Source organism: Neoarius graeffei, chromosome 16 (assembly GCF_027579695.1).
Source record: "Neoarius graeffei isolate fNeoGra1 chromosome 16, fNeoGra1.pri, whole genome shotgun sequence".
NCBI lineage: Eukaryota > Metazoa > Chordata > Actinopteri > Siluriformes > Ariidae > Neoarius > Neoarius graeffei.
In genome coordinates this window covers 53667529-53690240 of record NC_083584.1, presented here as the reverse complement: position 1 = coordinate 53690240, position 22712 = coordinate 53667529, and the positions used below count along the sequence as shown (strand labels likewise).

Genomic DNA, 22712 nt, shown 5'->3' with positions numbered 1-22712 from the left:
TTTGCGCCGCCTAACGACATCACCTGACGTCCACCCACTTTCGATAACTCCACCCAATGTGTCCACCCACTTCCAGCCAGCACGGTTCAGCGCGGTTGTAGTCGAAATGCAACTCCAACAGCCCCGCTCAGCTCGACTCAGCCCGACTCAGCACGGCACGGCTCAGCCGCGTTGGTAGTGGAAAAGCGGCAATAGAGACAAACAACCATTCACACTCACACCTACGGTCAATTTAGAGCCACCAATTATCCTAACCTGCATGTCTTTGGACTGTGGGGGAAACCGGAGCACCCGGAGGAAACCCACGCGGACACGGGGAGAACATGCAAACTCCACACAGAAAAGCCCCTGTTGGCCACTGGGCTTGAACCCAGAACCTTCTTGCTGTGCTAACCACTACACCACTGTGCTGCCCTTACTTGGCTTTTTATTATTCAGTTTTTTTCTTCTGACTGATTTTCTGTGAATAATTCCTCAAGAACTGCTTAATATAGAAAGTTTGTTCAAACTTTTTTTGTTTGCATGTCTTTTAAATGACACTTAAGCTGTGTTATTTTCATTTTTCAACACTTTATACTTTTTAGACATTGAAGAAAAACTACTAAAATTATCTTTCTGTCTTAACTAATCATATTTTATATGAAGGAAAGTACTTTAAGTAAAGTAAAATCTATCTTTCTCTCATTACCTCCACCTCTCTCTGGGTCTGCATTAATAGCTTTGAAACTTTCTAATCTTTTTCTTTGTACTTATTTTTAATTTTTATCTTTGCAAGCACTAGTATTTCCAATAAAACATTTTATATGAGATTGTATGCACATAAGAGAAGAAACCAACAACATAAAAGAAAAATGCAACAAAATGTACTATGCTTGCTTATTTACCTTGTCTTGATTAGTCTGGACACAACACACAAAGGTTTATATATTACAAATAATGACACCAACATTATAGTGAGTGCGTTTTATTTTCAGTACACACTGAAGGCAAATACACTCTCAGCTGAATCCAGACAGAGGAGCATCATCCTTAACGGTATTTCTCGGAGAGAGCCAGGCTGACCTGTGCGAGGAACTTGTCCACCGAAACGTGGACCTCAGGGGTGAAGTCTTTGGGAAACAGCATGCCAAAGACCACGAGCATGTTGTGCGAGATGATCTAAAACACATTAAAGATGCCAAATGTCAAAATTCAGTGTTACGAAAGCAAACAGTCAAACTTCTAAAATCTTTTTGAAACAAGTTGACTCCAAAAAGACCTTGAAATTGGAGGGGTCCACTCGCAGCCTGAAGGCATGCAGCTCGCTGAGGCTCAGCAGACCTGTTCTGAGGTCGTCAATCATTTCAACAGCACTGAGGACTCCCTGCATCACTGTCAGTCCATGCTTCCTCACCTGGGCAGAGCCTGGGCTCAAGTCCTTCCAGTGGGAAAAGTAAATCTTCGTCTGAGGATAGACAACAAAAGTCCTACAAAATAGCACATGATAATGGATTATATAGTGTGTAGCATAGCCAAAGTAGCACACAGTCAAACTGGCAAAAGAAAACCGTCCTTTTGGTCTTAAATGTCAGTTTGTTTCAAGAAAAAAAAGAATGAGTAAATCACAAAAATAGACAAGTTTACTACCTGGAGAGGACCTCGTTGCCAATTTCCTCAACGTTGCCGCTGACTTTACTGAAGAAAGCTTTCACTGCGGCTTTATCTTTTGCGTTAAGGCTCATTTTCTTAGCTGTCAGAAGTTCGCCAAAAGGTTTTGACACATTTTGGATGCGTGACCGCTTTTTATATGCACTGAGCATCCAGGAAAACGGAGTGACTGAGCACTTTAAGTCCCTCCCTCAGCTTTATCACCCCCTCACCCTGACTGCACCCTTTAGTCAGTTTAGATCCTTTTTGAGGAGATTTAAATTCAGTTAGGCCTTATACAGTGGCTCTTTTCATTTAAATTTGTTGGCCCAGTGGAAACAAAAGAAAAACAAAATCTCAAGACCAAGAACGCCATCAAAAGAAATGAGACACAAAAACTGTCTAATTAAACTGTTACAAAATTTTATAAAGGAACAAGCATAACGTTACTGGGACAATAAAAAAGGGACAATGATACATCATGTTATATAGATGATAGCAGAGTTTATCAGTAGTGGGACTATTCAAATAATAGAAATCAAAAAGAAAGGTAAATATAATTAAATTTAAAAAAAATCCAGAATTTTCTTCTGAAAACCATTGTTTTAAAATGTTATACAACAAGTGACTAAATGACCAAAAATACAGCATCTGCTTTTATTCACTGCAGTCTTATAGAGTGATGGTGCTGCAGCTGAGAATTACACTTCAGCCTTGGTCACCACTGCTATAGAGATATATCACACAAACTAATCTAACACATTTTCCTCTACTATGTATGACTGGATCAGTTGTGTGATACGATTGTTGGCAGCAAACTTTGCCAGAGAGTAGATCTTCATGAATGAGGATTGGCAGATACAGTTTATTACTCCCAAACTTCGCTTGATTTTAGTTCATTAATTTGCAGATTTGAAGCAGTCATTTCAAAATGCCGTGTCAGTAACCAGTAAGTTGCTTTGCCTGCCTAATCCTCCTGTGATCTAGTTTCTTGTTGCATTTCTTTCATTCACTTTAAGAAATATATTTCTGATACTGATAGAGTAACTACCAATCTCGTCTGCTTTATTTGTGGTCTTAATTTAATACCTCCCTAATATAGGTACCAACAGGCATACAGTTGAAAGCAGTGCTGAGATACCCTTTAGGCAGGCTAGCTAGCTGAATGAATGAATGAATGAATGAATGAATGAAGCACTTTTGTACACATGCTTTCATAAATCTCATTATTATGTATTAGTGATTTGTTTTTGATACATCATCATATATTATTACTAGTAGTAGTAGTAGTAGTAGTAGTAACACTCTTGGATGGATATATCTCGTTATGAAGAGTGATACAGGCTGTACATCTAGTGCCAGCAGCTTGAACCCAGTGCTTGTGGAGAAGCATTCCTGGAAAAGGCCAACCTCACCCAATGATAAGTGTGCTATCTCTCTTGACCTCCTTTGCTTGTCACAAACATTTGTGACTCAGCCAAATAAATCCCGTGTGTTGAGTATTTGATTTGAATACACCCCCAATATGGTAAATGCTACATATCATTTAATTGAGTGGTGCTCTTTTGTTGCAGGTTTTAGAAAGTCTATGCAATTAAAAAGCAACACAGTTCTTATCTGCTGAATACACGCACATGTTATCTTGATACATAACCATTGGGAAGCATCTACAGTGGTGCTTGAAAGTTTGTGAGCCCTTTAGAATTTTCTATATTTCTGCATAAATATGACCTAAAACATCAGCAGATTTTCACACAAGTCCTAAAAGTAGATAAAGAGAACCCAGTTAAACAAATGAGACAAAATATTATACTTGTCATTTATTTATTGAGGAAAATGATCCAATATTACATATCTGTGAGTGGCAAAAGTATGTGAACCTTTGCTTTCAGTATCTGGTGTGACCCCCTTGTGCAGCAATAACTGCAACTAAACATTTGCGGTAACTGTTGATCAGTCCTGCACACCAGCTTGGAGGAATTTTAGCCCATTCCTCCGTACAGAACAGCTTCAACTCTGGGATGTTGGTGGGTTTCCTCACATGAACTGCTCACTTCAGGTCCTTCCACAACATTTTGATTGGATTAAGGTCAGGACTTTGACTTGGCCATTCCAAAACATTCAATTTATTCTTCTTTAGCCATTCTTTGGTAGAATGATTTGTGTGCTTAGGGTCGTTGTCTTGCTGCATGACCCACCTTCTCTTGAGATTCAGTTCAAGGACAGATGTCCTGACATTTTCCTTTAGAATTCACTGGTATAATTCAAAATTCATTGTTCCATCAATGATGGCAAGCCATCCTGGCCCAGATGCAGCAAAACAGGCCCAAACCATGATACTACTATCACCATGTTTCACAGATGGGATAAGGTTATGCTGGAATGCAGTGTTTTCCTTTCTCCAAACATAACACTTCTCATTTAAACCAGAAAGTTCTATTTTGGTCTCATCCAGCCACAAAACATTTTTCCAGTAGCCTTCTGGCTTGTCCACATGATCTTGAGCAAACTGCAGATGAGCAGCAATGTTCTTTTTGGAGAGCAGTGGCTTTCTCCTTGCAACCCTGCCATGCACACCATTGTTAGATTAGATTAGATTAGATTAGATTAGATTAGATTAGATTAGATTAGATTAGATTAGATTAGATTAGATTAGATTAGATTAGATTAGATTACATAAAACTTTATTGATCCCTTTGGGAGGGTTCCCTCAGGGAAATTAAGATTCCAGCAGCATGAGTGAGCCATGGCGTGGTAGGTCGCTTCCCTCGATAGCTCTCACATGGTTTGATTAAAATGTTATTATAACCTGATATCTTCGACAATATTTCGCACAAGTGATACTTAAATATACCCTAGACGACGTTTTCACTCATTGGGATCCACAATGAAAACAAGCAAACAGTCTCAAGGCAGAAAGAAAGAGGGAGCTAATGCAGATGCCGAGCAAGCTAACACCACCTCGATGAACCATGCTACAATCCTGGAAGCTATTCAGTCATTACGCTTTGATATCCAGTCCACAAAAATGGAAATATGTCAGACTATTGACACTCGAATCGCAGAGATGGCTTCTACGATTAGGAGAGAAATGTCTGCTTTCCAAATGGAGATTCAAGCTGATATAGCAACCCTGCAGACTTCCACTGTCCAACATAGCGAAACAATCGCGGAGTGAGAGCAGTCAGCCTCACACAGTTCTGATGCTATCGTCAAACTCCAGTCAGAGGTGAAACGTCTGTGTACAGAAGTTGACCGTCTTACAGACAAATGTGATGATTTGGAGGGACGTTCAAGGAGACACAATGTGAGGATTGTGGGGTTGAAAGAAGGTTCGGAAAAGGGCATGGATACTGGAACGTTTGTATCTGGGCTCCTGAAAGACACGCTGTCTTTGGAAGATCAACCGCTAGTGGATCGTGCACACAGAGTCATGCGGAGGAATGCCAGCAGCGGAAACCCGCCACCCTGCGCACTTATCGCACGACTTCACTATTACCGGGATGTTACAAAGGTGCTTAAACAAGCGGCCGACTTGAGAGAGCTTTCTTTCAATGGACAAAGTATCCATATCTTTCCTGATTTTACTCCTGATGTGGTGAGGCGCAGGGCTGCGTTTAATAGAGCCAGGGAACTTCTCCGGGACCAACCAGGAGTTAGATATGGAATGCTATAGACCCCTTTCACTGACGTCACCCGAAACCGGAAGTAAACAGACCCTGCGCCATTTTGGAAGACCAACAAACTCGTGATTAGGGGGAAATAACGGCAGCGGTATGTGAACCCACGAGAATAAAGTGGAGTGGCAAACGACTTAAACAAACAAATCTGAGCTGTTTTATTTATGATTTATTGGCCCAACAGTAGACTTGAAAGAAACCTGTGTGAGACTTGGCAAAAAACTGTGGATATAATGGATAAGTCTGTGCATGATCTGCGGACACTTTGAGGTAAGCAAACGCAAGAAATTCAGATTTAAAACATGCTAAATTGGCCCCAAGTTGATAACTGTATGAGGAGCAAGCCTCCCAGACTTCTACAATTTAATAATAATAATAATAATAATAATAATAATAATAATAATTTAGGATGGTTTGGGGCTTGCTCGCTGCTGCCAGGTTGGTTGTTGAGTAGCCTGACTGTTTTTTTTTTCTTGCGTGTGGTATCATTGTTGACGCGAGGTTGTTTTTTGAACATGCCAATGTGGACACAATTTCCCCTGATGAGTTATGACTTCAGACGCGATGCGTGTGTGGAGGTATGGAGTCCGCGTGATATGTGCGTAAGATAGGCTTCTCATGTGTTTGGAGATCCGCGCTCCGAGACAAGCGCAAGCACACACACCCCCAAGGGAAAAAAAGGGACCCCCCGAAAATATCGGCATAGTTCGAACACTGAGTGTAGGCACTGGGTGTAAACAACAAATAGTTTACAATGTCTGGGTAACAAACAGATGGCAGAATTGGTGTCCAGTCCTCCTTATGTTTCCATTCTCCCTTGCCGCGAGTCTTATCATATGGGTCAAACCCATCAATCACAGCCAGTTTCTCCACATACCGTGCCCTTTCTGCAGCTGGTAATGTACTCACATTACCCAAATTATCAGCCATCGTGTCACTTTACTCTCGCTCGTACTTTGTTTTATATTGTGAGTGCATGTACTTGGTCTTCCAATATGGCGCCTAACAAAATCTCGCGGCGCGGTGACGTCATGTGAAAGGGGTCTATACCCGGCGAAGCTGAGAGTGACTTTCAATGGTACGGAGACTGTATATAAGGATGCCAGGGCCGCCTGTGAATTTGCCGAGCGCCACTTCGGAAATAAGACCACAGAAAGTCAGTTGCCTGATCAGGACAGCCCGGATGGTGGGACAGAAGATTAAGGGACAGTCTAGATCTGGCGTCCCATTCTCTGATGACGTGGTGACTATGTGTCTACTTGTTGGTGCATTTACTTGTGTAGACTAGGCTACTAATGTTTACTGTATGGTTAGAAAACATCATATTTAGTTGTGGAGCTATTTTACTTCTTACTAAGAAGTGTTAGGTTAGGGAGGTATTTGTTGGGTATATTGTGTTTATTACTTAAATGTTTTTTTCTTTTTTCTATATGTAACTTCCCTAGAGGGGTCGCGCCTTACTATGAGGGGTTCTTTAGTATAGGCCAGACACTGAGTTTATGGGGTGGGAGGGATAGGGTCTTCCTTAAAAAAGAAATGGACACTTTGATTTTGTTGATGAGGCTGAAAATGTTAATCTTTGTGTTAGAATTTCACAAGATAATGTGACACAACTGGGGAAGGGGAGACTAATTACTGTAGTTACCTGAAATGTTAAAGGTCTGAATCAGCCAGTAAAAAGGGGCAAAATTCTAGCACATCTAAAAACACTATCCAGTGACATAATATTTTTGCAAGAAACTCATCTGAATAGGAAGGGATATATTAAATTACGATGTAGATGGATTGGCCAAATGTATCATGCGACATGCGCAGTAAGAGCTAGAGGTGTAGCCATTTTATTTAGAAAAGGTACTCCATTCACCCACAAAACCACTATTGCTGATAGAGATGGTAGGTTTCTTATATTAGTAGGTGAATTATACTCACTCCCAATCACTCTGGTTAATATTTACGGACCCAACTTTGACTCACCTTCTTTTTTTAGACATGTTTTTTCTCAGATTCCTGATGTTTCTCATACTAATCTGCTTATAGCAGGTGACCTGAATTTGGTTCTAGACCCATATTTGGATCGCTCATCAAGTCGTAGAGCACCATCTTCAAAATCAAGCATATTTCTAAAAGAATTTTTGAGAAATTCAAATATTTTTGATGTATGGCAAATCTTTCATCCACAAGAGAGGGCTTATTCTTTCCACTCTAATGTTCACAATGTGTATACACGAATTGATTATTGCCTGGCAGACTCTAAATTAATATCACTAATAGATAAGGTTACATATCATGATATAATTATTTCAGATCATGCTCCCGTCTCACTTTCTTTAAAGCTTAATGACCTACCTAAGCATGATAAGATGTGGCGACTTGACCCACAACTTTTGAAGGAGCCTGAGTTTTGTGCATATATTGGGTCACAAATTACTTTCTTTCTTGAAATGAATGATTTACCTGAAACATCCCCATCTATATTGTGGGAAACACTAAAGGCTTATGTTAGAGGATGCATAATATCTTTTCTGGCTGAAAGAAAGAGAAAGAGACGGACTGAACTGGTTGAGCTTGAAAAACAAATTAACCAAATGGACAGAGAAAATGCTATACACCCTTCCAATGACACATACAAGAAAATACTTTCACTGCGGTACAGATACAATCAGATACTCTCAGACTGTATAACCAGGGCCTTTTTGTTCACACAACAAAAGTATTTTGAATTTGGGGAAAAGCCTCATAAATTGCTTGCTAGACAACTTAGGAAGATGGAGAGTGATCGAACGATAACTCAAGTGAAATCAGAACAGGGAGATATATTGGTTTCTTACAAAGATATTAATCAAAGGTTTCAAAATTTTTATGAGGAGTTATACTCTTCTAGTACAGCAGTAGATTGTTCTATTATAGACAAATTCTTGGACAGCTGTGACCTTCCCGCTTTAGAACAACAAGACCAGGATTTCCTTAATGCAGACCTTTCCATTTCAGAAATACAGGACAATTAAATTATTGAAAAATAGTAAGACTCCAGGGCCCGATGGGTTTCCAAACGAGTTTTATAAACAATTTAGTGATCTTATCTCCCCTTACCTCCTAAGCATGTATACACAAGCAAAAAAAGATGGCACTCTACCTCCCTCACTGAATGAGGCCATAATAACAGTATTACCCAAAAAAGGGAAGGACCCAATGGAAGTGAGCAACTATAGACCCATCTCACTTTTGACATCTGACCAAAAGATACTAGCTAAAGCCCTGTCTCTCAGACTTAATTCTTTAATTAGTAAACTTGTTCATCCTGATCAGACAGGTTTTATACCAAAAAGACACTCCTTTTTTAATCTCAGATGCCTCTTTAACATAATTTACTCCCAGAAAAAGAATTCTCCTGACTTAGTTATTCTGTCATTAGATGCACAGAAAGCATTTGATCAATTATTGTGGCCTTATCTATTTTCTGTGCTAGAAAGATATAACATTGGCAATGGTTTTAAAAAGTGGTTGATGGTTTTATATGACAGACCTAGTGCCAGAATTTTAACTAATGGCATTCTTTCTCCACCTTTTCTATTACACAGAGGTACTAGGCAAGGTTGTGCCTTATCACCTTTACTCTTTGCCCTGGCCATTGAACCTTTGGCACAAAGAATCAGGTCTGAGGCCCGCATACATGGATACAACGTCAATAACACATTAAATAAGATTTCCCTTTATGCAGATGATATATTATTGTATGTGACTAAACCTTTGTCTTCAATACCAATTATACTAGATCTGATATCTCATTTTGGAAGTTTCTCTGGTTACAGGATCAATTGGTCGAAAAGTGAATTAATGCCGGTAAAAATACATGATCTTTCAGCCTTACAGGGGTTCCCTTTTAAAATATCACTGCAAGAATTCACATATTTAGGTATCAGAATCACCAAGGACTTTCAATCACTGTACAAGTGCAATTTCCCTCCATTAATATCTAAGCTGCAGAATAACATTGAATTTTGGAAATCACTTCCTCTTTCACTAGCAGGAAGAATTAATGCGATAAAAATGGTCTTTCTCCCTCAAATTTTATATCTCTTTCAAAATATCCCAATTTTCCTCCCTAAGAAAGTCTTTAAACAGCTCGATGCACTTATAACTCCATTTTTGTGGGATTACAAGACACCTAGAATAAAAAGAACACATCTTTGCAGATCTAAGACAGATGGTGGGATGGGCCTCCCTGATTTCTTTACATGTTACCAGGCCTGTGCTTTCCGGATTATGATAATGTGGTTGGATCACACTTTTACAGATCCAACCTGGATTGTAATGGAAAGAGCAGACTGTGCTCCTTATGATATTGGCACATTGGTATTAGCGCCAACAAAAATTCAGAAGTCTTGCTATAATCATAACTGTATAATCTACAATGGCATTCGCATATGGGAGCAGATTAAGTCAAGGTTCAATGCTAAATCTCTGTCCTTCTCTTTACCTATAGCTAAAAACCCATCTTTTCCCCCATCCTGTATGGACTCTGCCTTCTCACAATGGAGAGAGCTACAGTGGTGCTTAAAAGTTTGTGAACCCTTTAGAATTTTCTATATTTCTGCAAAAATATGGCAAAAAACATCCTCAGATTTTCACACAAGTCCTAAAAGTAGATAAAGAGAACCCAGTTAAACAAATGAGACAAAAATATTATACTTGGTCATTTATTTATTGAGGAAAATGATCCAATATTACATATCTGTGAGTGGCAAAAGTATGTGAACCTTTGCTTTCAGTATCTGGTGTAACCCCCTTGTGCAGCAATAACTGCAACTAAATGTTTCCAGTGTCTGTTGATCAGTCCGGCACACCGGCTTGGAGGAATTTTAGCCCATTCCTCCATACAGAACAGCTTCAACTCTGGGATGTTGATGGGTTTCCTCACATGAACTGCTCACTTCAGGTCCTTCCACAACATTTTGATTGGATTAAGGTCAGGAGTTTGACTTGGCCATTCCAAAACATGAGCTTTATTCTTCTTTAACCATTCTTTGGTAGAACGACTTGTGTGCTTAGGGTCGTTGTCTTGCTGCATGACCCACCTTCTCTTGAAATTCAGTTCGTGGACAGATGTCCTGACATTTTCCTTTAGAATTCCCTGGTATAATTCAGAATTCATTGCTCCATCAATGATGGCAAGCCGTCCTGGCCCAGATGCAGCAAAACAGGCCCAAAACATGATACTACCACCACCATGTTTCACAGATGGGATAAGGTTGTTATGCTGGAATGCAGTGTTTTCCTTTCTCCAAACTTAACGCTTTTCATTTAAACCAAATTGTTCAATTTTGGGCTCAGCCATCCACAAAACATTTTTCCAATAGCCTTCTGGTTTGTCCATGTGATCTTTAGCAAACTGCAGACAAGCAGCAAGTTTTTTTGGAGAGCAGTGGCTTTCTCCTTGCAACCCTGTCATGCACACCATTGTTGTTCAGTGTTCTCCTGATGGTGGACTCATGAACATTAACATTAGTCAATGTGAGAGAGGCCTTCAGTTGCTTAGAAGTTACCCTGGGGTCCTTTGTGACCTCGCCAACTATTACACGCCTTGCTCTTGGAGTGATCTTTGTTGGTCGACCACTCCTGGGGAGGGTAACAATGGTCTTGAATTTCCTCCATTTGTACACAATCTGTCTGACTGTGGATTGGTGGAGTCCAAACTCTTTAGAGATGGTTTTGTAACCTTTTACAGCCCGATGAGCATCAACAACGCTTTTTCTGAGGTCCTCAGAAATCTCCTTTGTTCATGCCATGATACACTTGCACAAACATGTGTTGTGAAGATCAGACTTTGATAGATCCCTGTTCTTTAAATAAAACAGGGTGCCCACTCACACCTGATTTGTCATCCAATTGATTGAAAACACCGGACTCTAATTTCACCTTCAAATTAACTGCTAATCCTAGAGGTTCACATACTTTTGCCAGTCACAGATATGTAATATTGGATCATTTTCCTCAATAAATAAATGACCAAGTATCATATTTTTGTCTAATTTGTTTAACTGGGTTCTCTTTATCTACTTTTAGGACTTGTATGAAAATCTGAGGATGTTTTGGGTCATATTTATGCAGAAATATAGAAAATTCTAAAGGGTTCACAAACTTTCAAGCACCACTGTAGGTATTCTGAACATTGGAAACCTTTTCATAGATAAAAATTTTGCCTCTTTCAGTCAACTTCAAAATCATTATGGTCTACATAAAAATAATTTTTTTTAGATACCTACAAGTAAGAGACTATGTGAAGAAACATGTATCTAAATTAGATGGTGTAGAACCCACAACTTTGGATGTGTTGTTTATATTTCGAGGCAGAGCTGGACATCTCATTTCTACACTTTATTCTGCATTATTAAGCAGGTCTGTACCATCTACACAGGGGATTAAAACTCTCTGGGAACAAGAATTTGGGGAGGGAATAAGTGAGGAACTCTGGGATGATGCTTTGGAAAACATACATAAATGCTCAGCTAACTCAAGACACTGTTTGATTCAGTTCAAGATAATCCATAGACTGCACCTCTCAAAAAAAAAACTACACAGGATATTCTCAGAAATTTCCCCACTGTGTGATAGATGTATGGCGGATGAAGCCTCTTTGCTTCACAGTTACTTTTTTTGCCCTAAGCTGTTACCATTCTGGGTCCAGATATTTAAATCAATATCAGATATGCTAGAGATCTCACTGGAGCCAGATCCAATTTTGGTGGTGCTAGGAGTATCAGATAAGTTTAATTCACTCCCAGAATTCCAGCAAAAATTGTTATCATACATGTTAATTATAGCTAAGAAACTAATTTTACAATTTTGGAAGAAAAGTGAGACCCCTTCTGCTAAAATGTGGCTAGACGAAATGATCCGACTGTTGCATCTAGAAAGGATACGGTATGTGTTATCAAACAGACTGGAGAAATTCGAGAAGATTTGGTATCCCCTTCTCCAGCACATTCATTGATTCTGTCAAGATTTTGTTTTATTAATTCATATTGATATCTGATTGCCTCAACAGTGTAATAGATCAGGAAGTCCCGGGGTGGGTTGGGTGTTTGTGTGAGGGTTGGGTGGGGTGGGGGTGTGTGAGGGTGGGGTGGGGTGGTGTGAGGGTGGGGTGGTGGATGGTGGGAAGGGTGGGTTGTGTTATTTGTTATCTGTTGTTATATGTGGGTTAGTCTGTTTGTTGTCTTCTACTTAAAAACAAAACTTTGAATGTATATAAATGTGTAATATATTTTTGAAATACTATTCACAATAAAAAAAGATTTGAAATAATTAGAAAAAAAAAGATTCCAGCAGCATCATTACAGATAAACAGAGAAAAGAAATAGAGAAAAACTTCTAGATAAATTAAAATAAATTAAGTATTTACATATACAAATATAAAAAGAATAAGATATGGGGAAGAGAGGAAGGGAGAGAGAGAGGAGGGGGAAAAAGGAAAAAGGAGGGGCAGCAGGAGAGATATTGCACTTTATATTGCACATTATATTGCACATTGTCCGGTATTGCTTATTATTAGGCTAGGCTACTGCTCCTTCCCATCCTCTGTCCTCCTGTTACCCCTCCTCCCCCCCAGAGAGGAGTTGTACAGTCTGATGGCATGAGGGACAAAGGAGTTTTTGAGTCTGTTCATCCTGCACTTGGGAAGGAGCATTCCGACTGGTGGCACTGGATAAGGGAAATGGCACAGTGAGGATCCTCTTCTTGGACTTTTCGAGTGCCTTCAACACCATCCAGCCCCTTTTGCTTCAGGACAAACTGAACAGGATGCGAGTGGACCCCTGCCTGGTCACCTGGATCTCTAGCTACCTCACTGACAGGCCGCAGTACATCAGGCTGAAGGACATCACATCCTTCAGTGTTGTTCAGTGTTCTCCTGATGGTGGACTTATGAACATTAACATTAGCCAATGTGAGAGAGGCCTTCAGTTGCTTAGAAGTTACCCTGGGGTCCTTTGTGACCTCACCGACTATTACACGCTTTGCTCTTGGAGTGATCTTTGTTGGTCGACCACTCCTGGGGAGGGTAACAATGGTCTTGAATTTCCTCCATTTGTACACAATCTGTCTGACTGTGGATTGGTGGAGTCCAAACTATTTAGAGATGGTTTTGTAACCTTTTCCAGCCTGATGAGCATCAACAACACGTTTTCTGAGGTCCTCAGAAATCTCCTTTGTGCGTGCCATGATACACTTCCACAAACGTGTTGTGAAGATCAGACTTTGATAGATCCCTGTTCTTTAAATAAAACAGGGTGCCCACTCACACCTGATTGTCATCCCATTGATTGAAAACACCTGACTCTAATTTCACCTTCAAATTAACTGCTAATCCTAGAGGTTCACATATTTTGCCACTCACAGATATGTAATATTGGATCATTTTCCTCAATTAATAAATGACCAAGTATAATATTTTTGTCTCATTTGTTTAACTGGGTTCTCTTTATCTACTTTTAGGACTTGTGTGAAAATCTGATGATGTTTTAGGTCATATTTATACAGAAATATAGAAAATTCTAAAGGGTTCACAAACTTTCAAGCACCACTGTACGTAAGTTCCTAGAGATATTACTGTTTCATATGGACATACCTAAAGGTATCCAGTTATTTAGCTCAAAAGTCTTTTAGTACAAGTCTTTTAGCACAAATCCAAAGTCTTTTAGCACAAATCCAAAGTCTTTTAGCACAAGTTCTAAAGTTTCTTTGCACAACTCTATGTTCTTTAGCAGAACTCTGTATTATGGTCACAATAATAATAATAAAAATACTCATCTTGATATAGGAAGGGTTTTTTTTGTGATTGCTTAGGGACTGGAAGCCAGAATTTCTGCTGCTGCTGCTGCTGCTGCAGTTGTTGATCCCTGAAAGGTCGACTGAAAATCCAATTCTTGATATTTGGATATTTGTAGTTAAGCCATAAGTGGACATCTTCTTAGATAACTTCAGTCACTTCTGATCATATCACAAATTCAACTGACTGTCAATAATTACGCGTTTGTCAAATTAATTAACCAGGGGATTATGCCTCTTTCCCTGCTTGACAACATGTGTTTTGCCAACTAAGAAGTAACCAACAGTTGCATTATATAAACAAACAAAAGAAACTTCCATGAAAGTATCCTAAAATGAATGGCAATTAAATAAAAGTGCAACATAAACGTTCAGGAATGACCAAACAACCACAATTACTATATCAGTTGTTTATAATATGGCAATCGTGAAGCAAGAAGAAGATGAAGAAGAAGAGATCATGCTAAGATGTAAGAGTTGTTTGATCATCAAGACAAGTCTCGAAGCTGTGGCTAGTTTACAGGGAAATTCACTTTGTTGTAGCATGTTTATATTTGATTTCAATATTTCTTTTTTTGTTCAATGCTATCAACCACTAAAAAACGTTATTTAACACTAAATTATCAAATCAATAAACCCCAATTACTCATTTGTAGATTGTGCAAAAAAAAAACGCAGTGCACAGATTACAGACAATTTGCACAAGTCAATCAGATCAAGAACTTTATTTGAATAATAATAAAGTCTATTATGTTTTTGTGTTGTTCTTTAAGCCTGTCGTTGAAATAACAATGGGATAGATGGCAAAAATTTTCACTTCTCTAATCCTATTATTTTCTTTTAATTGAGCACTCAGTGAACAGAAATGGATATATATACTATGATATCCACCATAGTGTGGAAATGCATCTACAGCCACGGTCAATGCATGTGCAAGAAGTGTACTGTGTCAGGGTACGTGCTGTGTTAAATAATTTGGAGGGAGGATTGGTGACTAACATACAGGCTACATCAAACATGGTGGTTTCAAGATGGCGGAGTGGGGAAATACAATTGCTTGTTTTCAATCAGAATCTCGGCAACCTTCATAAAAAAATCCATCAAACATCTTTAAACATGGTCAGTAATTATTCATAATAAAGATTAAATGTTCTTGGATCATGTGCGAAAGAAAGAGTTGTGCTAAGAGACTTTGGATTTGTGCTAAGAGACTTTGGATTTGTGCTAAAATACTTTAGATTTGTGCTAAAAGACTTGTGCTGAAATACTTTTGTGCTAAATAACTGTAAACCATACCTACTGTAAATAAAGCAAGATTTTAGCTTGAGATGAAAAGCAGCACTTATGAAAAGATAAATTTACACTAAAAAGTGCATTTCAAAATGCACCACAAGCACATTATAAAAATAATGTGCTTAGCTGTATAGTATATGGCCAAAAGTGTGTGGATACTTGTTTGCAAGTTTAAAGTTCACTATATTACTCTTTGCCGGATAAGCACCGTCATCCCCATATACAACTCTGGAAAAAATTAAGAGACCACTTCAATTCTTCCTTCGGTCAGCATCTCTATGCATGGCAGCCATTTCATTCCAGTGTCTGTGCTGGAATTCCAACAGAAGCACACCTCATTTTACTTAATGAGGTACTGATTAGGTGATAACCTGAACCAAATCTAATTTAACAATTTAAAGTTTAAAAAACACTGCTGTGGTCATCACTATCCTCTAGCAATAGGACCAGTTTGGATGGCAAAAACAGTGCTAGTAGTACCTTAACTTTAATTGGAATACAAAAATATCTATTTATCATGGGAAAAGAGTTAAAAAGAAAAGTTTTGAGTGAGAAACAGAAGGGTTCAATTCTGGCTTTACTGGCAGAGGGATACAGTGAGTGTCAGGTTGCTTCCATCCTCAAAATTTCAAAGATGGCAGTTCATAAGAACAAGGTCAAGCAGCAAACATTGGGGACAACAAAGTTACAGACTAGCAGAGAGCGAAAATGACTCTACATTGACCAGGATGATCATCAACTCCTTCGACTGTCACTCAACAACTGTAGGATGATGTCAAGTGACCTACAAAAAGAATGGCAAATGACAGCTGGGGTTAAGTGCATGGCAAGGACAGTTCGAAACAGGATTCTCCGGGCAGGGTTGAAGTCATGCAAAGCTAGAAAAAAGCCTTTCATCAATGAGAAGCAAAGAAGAGCCAGGCTGAGTTTTGCTAAAGACCATAAGGATTTGGACCGCAGAGGACTGGAATAAGGTCATCTTCTCTGATGAGTCCAATTTTCAGCTTTTCCCATCACCTGGTCATCTATTGGTTAGACAGAGACCTGGAGAGGTCTACAAGCCACCTACAAGGCCTATATTACCCCATGTTCCCAGCTGATACATGGCCAACTCAGCGCCTCCTTTCACTTGTGGCAATAATTCACCCTGCCCAGCCAGTTTGCCAGTCCCTCAGTGTCCAGCCCCACCAGTTGACATCTGCTCCTCCTCTAATCCATTCAGCTGCACCTACTGTGCCATGGCCTAAATGTTAGAGAAGCAGCCTTGGTTGCCAGTTCAAGTCTCTGGACCGGCAGGAATATCCATGGCTGAAATGCCCTTGAGCAAGTCATCTAACCCCCAATTGTTCTTCAGGCATTGGATATGTGTGTGTGCTCATTGTACATCACTCTGGATAAGAGCATCTGCTAAATGCCAGGAATATAATGTACTGATCAACTGCAGTCAAACTATCAGAAGATAGAGGGTCCCTCATTTCCTGATCTTACTAGAGAGGATGAAAGCCAATATATGTTGTTAAATATGGCCCTATCCAACTTCTTAAAGAGCACATCTTGGGTATATTTAGGAGCAAGATCAATATAATTCTTCTATTTTCTATTAAACTTTGGTCAAATATCTGTCACATTTTGCATTTTGTGCAATTTTTTTACCTTGTGCAATACCAGAAAAATTCAGTTGAAATAAAGCCATTTGAGGCGAATTCGTCCGCCTCTGAAAAAACTTGGCATTTGGATTTCCCAGTAAACATTGATTTTTGTGACATCACGTACAGGACGCCTCCTTCTGAATCCCATATCAGCGTTGGTTTGTTTATGAGAATACGACCTGGTGGTTTTCTGCAAATTTCTTCAACGTTATCATGTAATTAACAGATGTATCATAGGAGGGTGTAGCAACATCGATCATGATGGGATTAGTACTCATCGTTTTCCAAAAGACCGGATAATGCGAGAGAGATGGGAGCGCTTTGTGCGAGGCACCCGGAAAAACTGGCAACATGCAACAGACCACAGCATCATACAGTATGCGGGGCTCACTTCATAAAGCCCGACGACTTTGAGAACTATTTGCAGTGGGAAATGGGCTTCAAGAAGCAACTTGATCTGAAAAAAGACACAGTTCCATCTGTTAGAATGCCCAAAGCAACACCGTCTCCATTTGTGTCAGCGTCACCAAAGGAGCCAGTCGTGTTCGTCTCCCCTGACAGAAGGTGAAGCGCCACATCCACTGAGGCCCTCGAAGCCGAGGACCAAGCAGAGCCGAGAAAAAGACCAAGAAAATCGACAATTCACAAGTTGACTGTTGCCAGGGTAAGAAATAAGAGAGACTATACTCTAAATTAGGTGTTCCTGTGTTTGCGTGGTGCACGGATAATGTTGTTTATTGACACACACAAAAGTAAACAACACGAAAGCGCTGGGCGATAATAAACTTACTTCACATGTATCAAGGGATATGCGTGTCAGGGCTTGAGATCTTGGAACCTGTCAAACACATTAAATGTATATACAACCCTGCTTAGCTGATTCCATGTGTGTAGCTTATGAAATCTTTCTCCTACAGTAACCAGTACTCTTCTAAATGAAGAAATATATAAATACATAATAGTAATTTTGAATTACTGTTGAATACTTGAATCATCATCAAATCCAAACAGATGAAGCCCCAATTCTGACATCTCATTATATTCTTCATCCAAAGGTGAAGTAACATTGCGCTCAGGCGACAATTCCATATTTCAATGCAAAATCACTAGCTGCTAAACTTGGTCTACACAGACTGTGCACTGAATCCATGCAGGGTCTCTCAGCCTGCTGGCGGATCCACACGTGACGTCACGAATCTGGATCAATCTGGCTCCAGACTCCCTTGGGATTTTTCCAGACACGTTTTGTTATTTTTTTTTTTTTCTGCTGTAGACAGATGGCCTTGTGCAAAATTACCCTTCTGGATGAGTGTGTAAAGGGACATACTTTCATATAAAAAAAAAAACGCTAAATTGGTCCAGGGTATGCCCTTTAAACCCGAGAGAGTCTGAGCAGTCAACTGCAGTCCTAAAGTTAGCAAGTTGACTGTAGTCCTCAGACATAAATGCATTACTGTAAGTGTCCAGAGCCATCTTCCAAGTGTTTTTTTAAGAAAAGCAAAACAGAAAGCAGAGTATTTAAATAGCATTATAAACATGGCTAGAAACAAACGTGACAGTGATAATGATAACACTTTGCAAAGCCTCTGTGAAAACAGCTTCCATATTTGTGCGTGCTGATTGCGCTCAAATCAGCATCAGGTGTTTCCCATAACGACTGGGTCCCAAGTGCGTGCATGAGCTGCGCCACACTCAAGCATGTAAAGGCATGACAGTCAAGTATTCACCTACTGTGTGACCACAACTTTTAGCTCACGTGTATATCGCCATCAAAATGCCTCATTTTCATCGATAATCCATCGTAAAACATCGCAAGCTATAGTGTATCCATAGCATAATGAAGCAGATGTGATGTCAGATGCAACCCAGCAATTGTACCCTACTATGAGTAAAAATAGCTTCAACTTGAAAAAAAAGTGGTTGAGAAACACTGGTCTATACTTTATTCACCTGCTTTTTAAGATGTTTTGTAAAATCACGATTTAAATCCATCAGTGCATTATTGAACCATATTTGTGAGGTGTTTCATGCATCCATTCATGCATTCATTACCTTTCTTCATGTTTTCTCACTCCACTTAGTTTGTATTTTAGGACTGTCCGAATTAACCTGAATCATTTTACCTCTCCCAAAGCTTATGGATACTTATATGCCTCCCAACAAGATGCCTGTGTCACGGACAGTGTTTTGTTGTGAAGATGCAATAATGTTGCATACAATATTTATCTGTGTAATAATTCTCCTCTGTGTATTTTTAAGTGCAGTGCAATATTTGTACATACTACCCACTTCATAAAAATTGCTACACTCCCAATGTTGCCGGTGTCCTTGTCTTATGTTATTTCTCAAATGCTATTGTAAACACAATGAGAGCTCAACAACCATGTCCGATTCCTTGTATATGACAGTGTGCTTGGACCAAAAAAAAAGAAATTCTTCTGATCCTGTTTTATTATTATTATTATTATTATTATTATCAAAAAATATAACATACCATACAGTATAACATACTTTTTCATTGTGTTTGTTATAAAAATATTAAATAACTGCAAAAACTGCAAAATGGTATATATTTGCATTGACATACAATAAGCATTCCTGTATTAATATTATTATGTTGCTGTACAGCCTGTATTGTTGTACTTGACTTTCAGGAGAGGAGAATATAGATTCCTGTTCATTTGTTCCATTCATCATGGTGTTAATCTTCACAATATATTGTGCCTCATAAAGGCAAAGAGCACACTGTGTTTGATTATTCTTTTTCTTACCAACACTTGAATTGAAATGAATTGAATTGAATTTAACTGCCTTTACTGTCATTGTAAACATCTCATCTCATCTCATTATCTCTAGCCGCTTTATCCTTCTACAGGGTCGCAGGCAAGCTGGAGCCTATCCCAGCTGACTACGGGCGAAAGGCGGGGTACACCCTGGACAAGTCGCCAGGTCATCACAGGGCTGACACATAGACACAGACAACCATTCACACTCCGCACAGAAAGGCCCTCGCCGGCCATGGGGCTCGAACCCGGACCTTCTTGCTGTGAGGCGACAGCGCTAACCACTACACCACCGTGCCGCCCCATTGTAAACATGTACAACAAAATTAAAATTGCCACTCTATGGTGCAAACATAGAAACACACGACACTGAAAACAAAAAAAGACATAAAATGAGAATTGTGATACTAGAAATTGAATTAAATAATCTGTATAAAAATAAAGTCCAGGTGCATAGCAGCATGAATGAATTAAATTCTTATTTTTGCTTGTTATTATTTAAAGTGCAAATTGCTTTCAGAAAAAAAACTGTCTCTGAATTTGGAGGTGCGTGCTTTGGCCGACCCTCCCTCCTTGGAGTTTTATTCTGTTTTAGGCAGCCCAAGATTGCCATCAGTAAAGACATCAAATCATTGTTTCACAAGGTGCATTTGCTACTCCAAGATAAACCCCTCCTATGCTTCCTCTGGTGTGACCTGGACTGTAGATATCCTCAGACTGTGTATGAATGGTAGACCCTCCCTTTTGGCACTCCCTCTAGTCCTAGCTGTGCCATTTACATTCTCCAGAGGCTCATAAAGGACGCAGTCAAATGAAGGTATTACCCATTCAATATACAGCTACTTTTATATTGATAATGGCCTAGAAAGCCTCCCCACACCAAAAGAATCCAAGAGCCTCTTTCACAGCCTGCACACAATTTCTCTCCTCTGGAGGCTTTGAGATCAGTCAATGGGGCAGCAATGACCCAGAGGTCATTCATGACCAACCTCCAGAAGCCAGGTCAGCTCAAGCAGAGCTCTGGTTGTCACACCATCCTTCTCTCAATCCCATGGAATCTACTCTAGGCCTTCACTGCACTGTAAAAAAGAGAATAGTTGAGAATACTTGAAATTTCAAGACAACCGTCTGCATTAAGAATTTTATGTTTTGCCAACGATGTGCCCATGATAATCCAAACTATGATAACACTGTTATCTTTATTAAGAATTCTTAATTAAGTCAATTTTCAATTCCTCATTCTGCCAACATAGATTTCTCTTTTTGCTGAACAGTGGCATTCACAGTAGTACAAAAAGGCAATTAAGGTTATCACAATTTATCATTAAACTATACATGCCTTTTTTCATTGTTCTACACAATTACAAAACTTCAATAATGTACAATAAACTTCACACTTTTTAAAAAACTTTATTTCAATAAGCACTTTTGAATAAAATCAAGTATTTGTATAATTACAGCGCATGCCCCCTGAGTTCAATCTATTTTCCGTCTTTTTAAGCATGAATAGGCTACATGGGGTTTCATTTCTTTAATCAAAACATGGCCCTTCAGTACTTGAACTTGGTTTCACAGGCCAAGCTACAGTGCAATAATAAGTGCGCTTGTAATTGGGGCGTCTTGTCATTCTAATCTAGCTGCTCTGAAACACAAGCTACATCCATGTCAAAACATTCATGTTTAAGGGGGGGACATGTCCCTTCTAACTGTTAAGATGCAGATTGACTTAGAACATGACCCTGCACAGCCTAAATACACACAGCTCTTGCATTTGGGAGAGGAAACCCCGTGTCTTGGTCATTAAGAGCATGCGCTGAATAAACACCTGTGGCAATTATATATTTTCAATTCAGATTATTCACTGTTGTATATTTACACATCATTGAGGTGCATCCTATCAGTTTGATGTGGATTTTTCTGTTCGTTAATCTCATCTCATCTCATCTCATTATCTCTAGCCGCTTTATCCTTCTACAGGGTCGCAGGCAAGCTGGAGCCTATCCCAGCTGACTACGGGCGAAAGGCGGGGTACACCCTGGACAAGTCGCCAGGTCATCACAGGGCTGACACATAGACACAGACAACCATTCACACTCACATTCACACCTACGGTCAATTTAGAGTCACCAGTTAACCTAACCTGCATGTCTTTGGACTGTGGGGGAAACCGGAGCACCCGGAGGAAACCCACGCGGACACGGGGAGAACATGCAAACTCCACACAGAAAGGCCCTCGCCGGCCCCGGGGCTCGAACCCGGACCTTCTTGCTGTGAGGCGACAGCGCTAACCACTACACCACCGTGCTGCCCCCTGTTCGTTAATAATTATTAATATTTTCTTGTCCATTCAATTGTGAATATGGAATTACTTGAACAAAGCGTAATTCTATTTTTTACAGTGTGGTATTGTCAATCTCTAAGATACAGACACAGAGTCATTTAATCCACCTTCTCAACTCCGTGTCATATGGATAGAGTTCTCACTAGTCAGGATGACCCTCTAGGTTATAGCCTTCCTTATACTACGAGAGCAAAGGTCATAGTGCAGCATCTATTGGGAAAGGCAAGAGAATGGGATGATCCAAATTTCCCCCTTGTCCTCCTACAAGCTTGGAATATGTGGGAAAAGGAGCTCTCTACTCTCTCCACCATTACCCTGTTTCACTCTCTTACACCCCCCTCAACAGACCTTTCCTTAGCCATGCAACACCTTCACATCTTTTGGGATGCTTCACAGGTTGCATGGAACTTACCATGATGCAGAAATTGCTATTCTGAGACAAGCCCAGCTGGACTCCTTTGGAGATGATTTGGCATGCCTCCAAACTCAAAACCCCCTTGTATCTTCAAGCTGT

General features: G+C 39.7%; 1 protein-coding gene across 1 annotated transcript; it reads right to left on the bottom strand.

Moving 5' to 3' along the window:
• Positions 1 to 1029: 1029 nt before the first annotated feature.
• Positions 1030 to 1721, bottom strand: LOC132900110 (hemoglobin subunit alpha-2-like). Its single transcript, XM_060942150.1, has 3 exons — positions 1627 to 1721; positions 1259 to 1466; positions 1030 to 1158 (listed from the first exon to the last, which is right to left on the bottom strand). Exons 1-3 carry the CDS (start codon positions 1719 to 1721, stop codon positions 1030 to 1032), a joined length of 432 nt encoding a protein of 143 aa, XP_060798133.1.
• Positions 1722 to 22712: the final 20991 nt, after the last annotated feature.

Bases quoted from the DNA above. Each gene is read 5' to 3' on its own strand.
- LOC132900110 (XM_060942150.1), bottom strand. From the start codon at position 1,721: ATGAGCCTTAACGCAAAAGATAAAGCCGCAGTGAAAGCTTTCTTCAGT. The intron at 1,467-1,626 runs GTAGTAAACTTG...GCTATTTTGTAG, and splicing joins GGCAACGAGGTCCTCTCCAG to GACTTTTGTTGTCTATCCTC. The intron at 1,159-1,258 runs GTCTTTTTGGAG...AATGTGTTTTAG, and splicing joins TGGACCCCTCCAATTTCAAG to ATCATCTCGCACAACATGCT.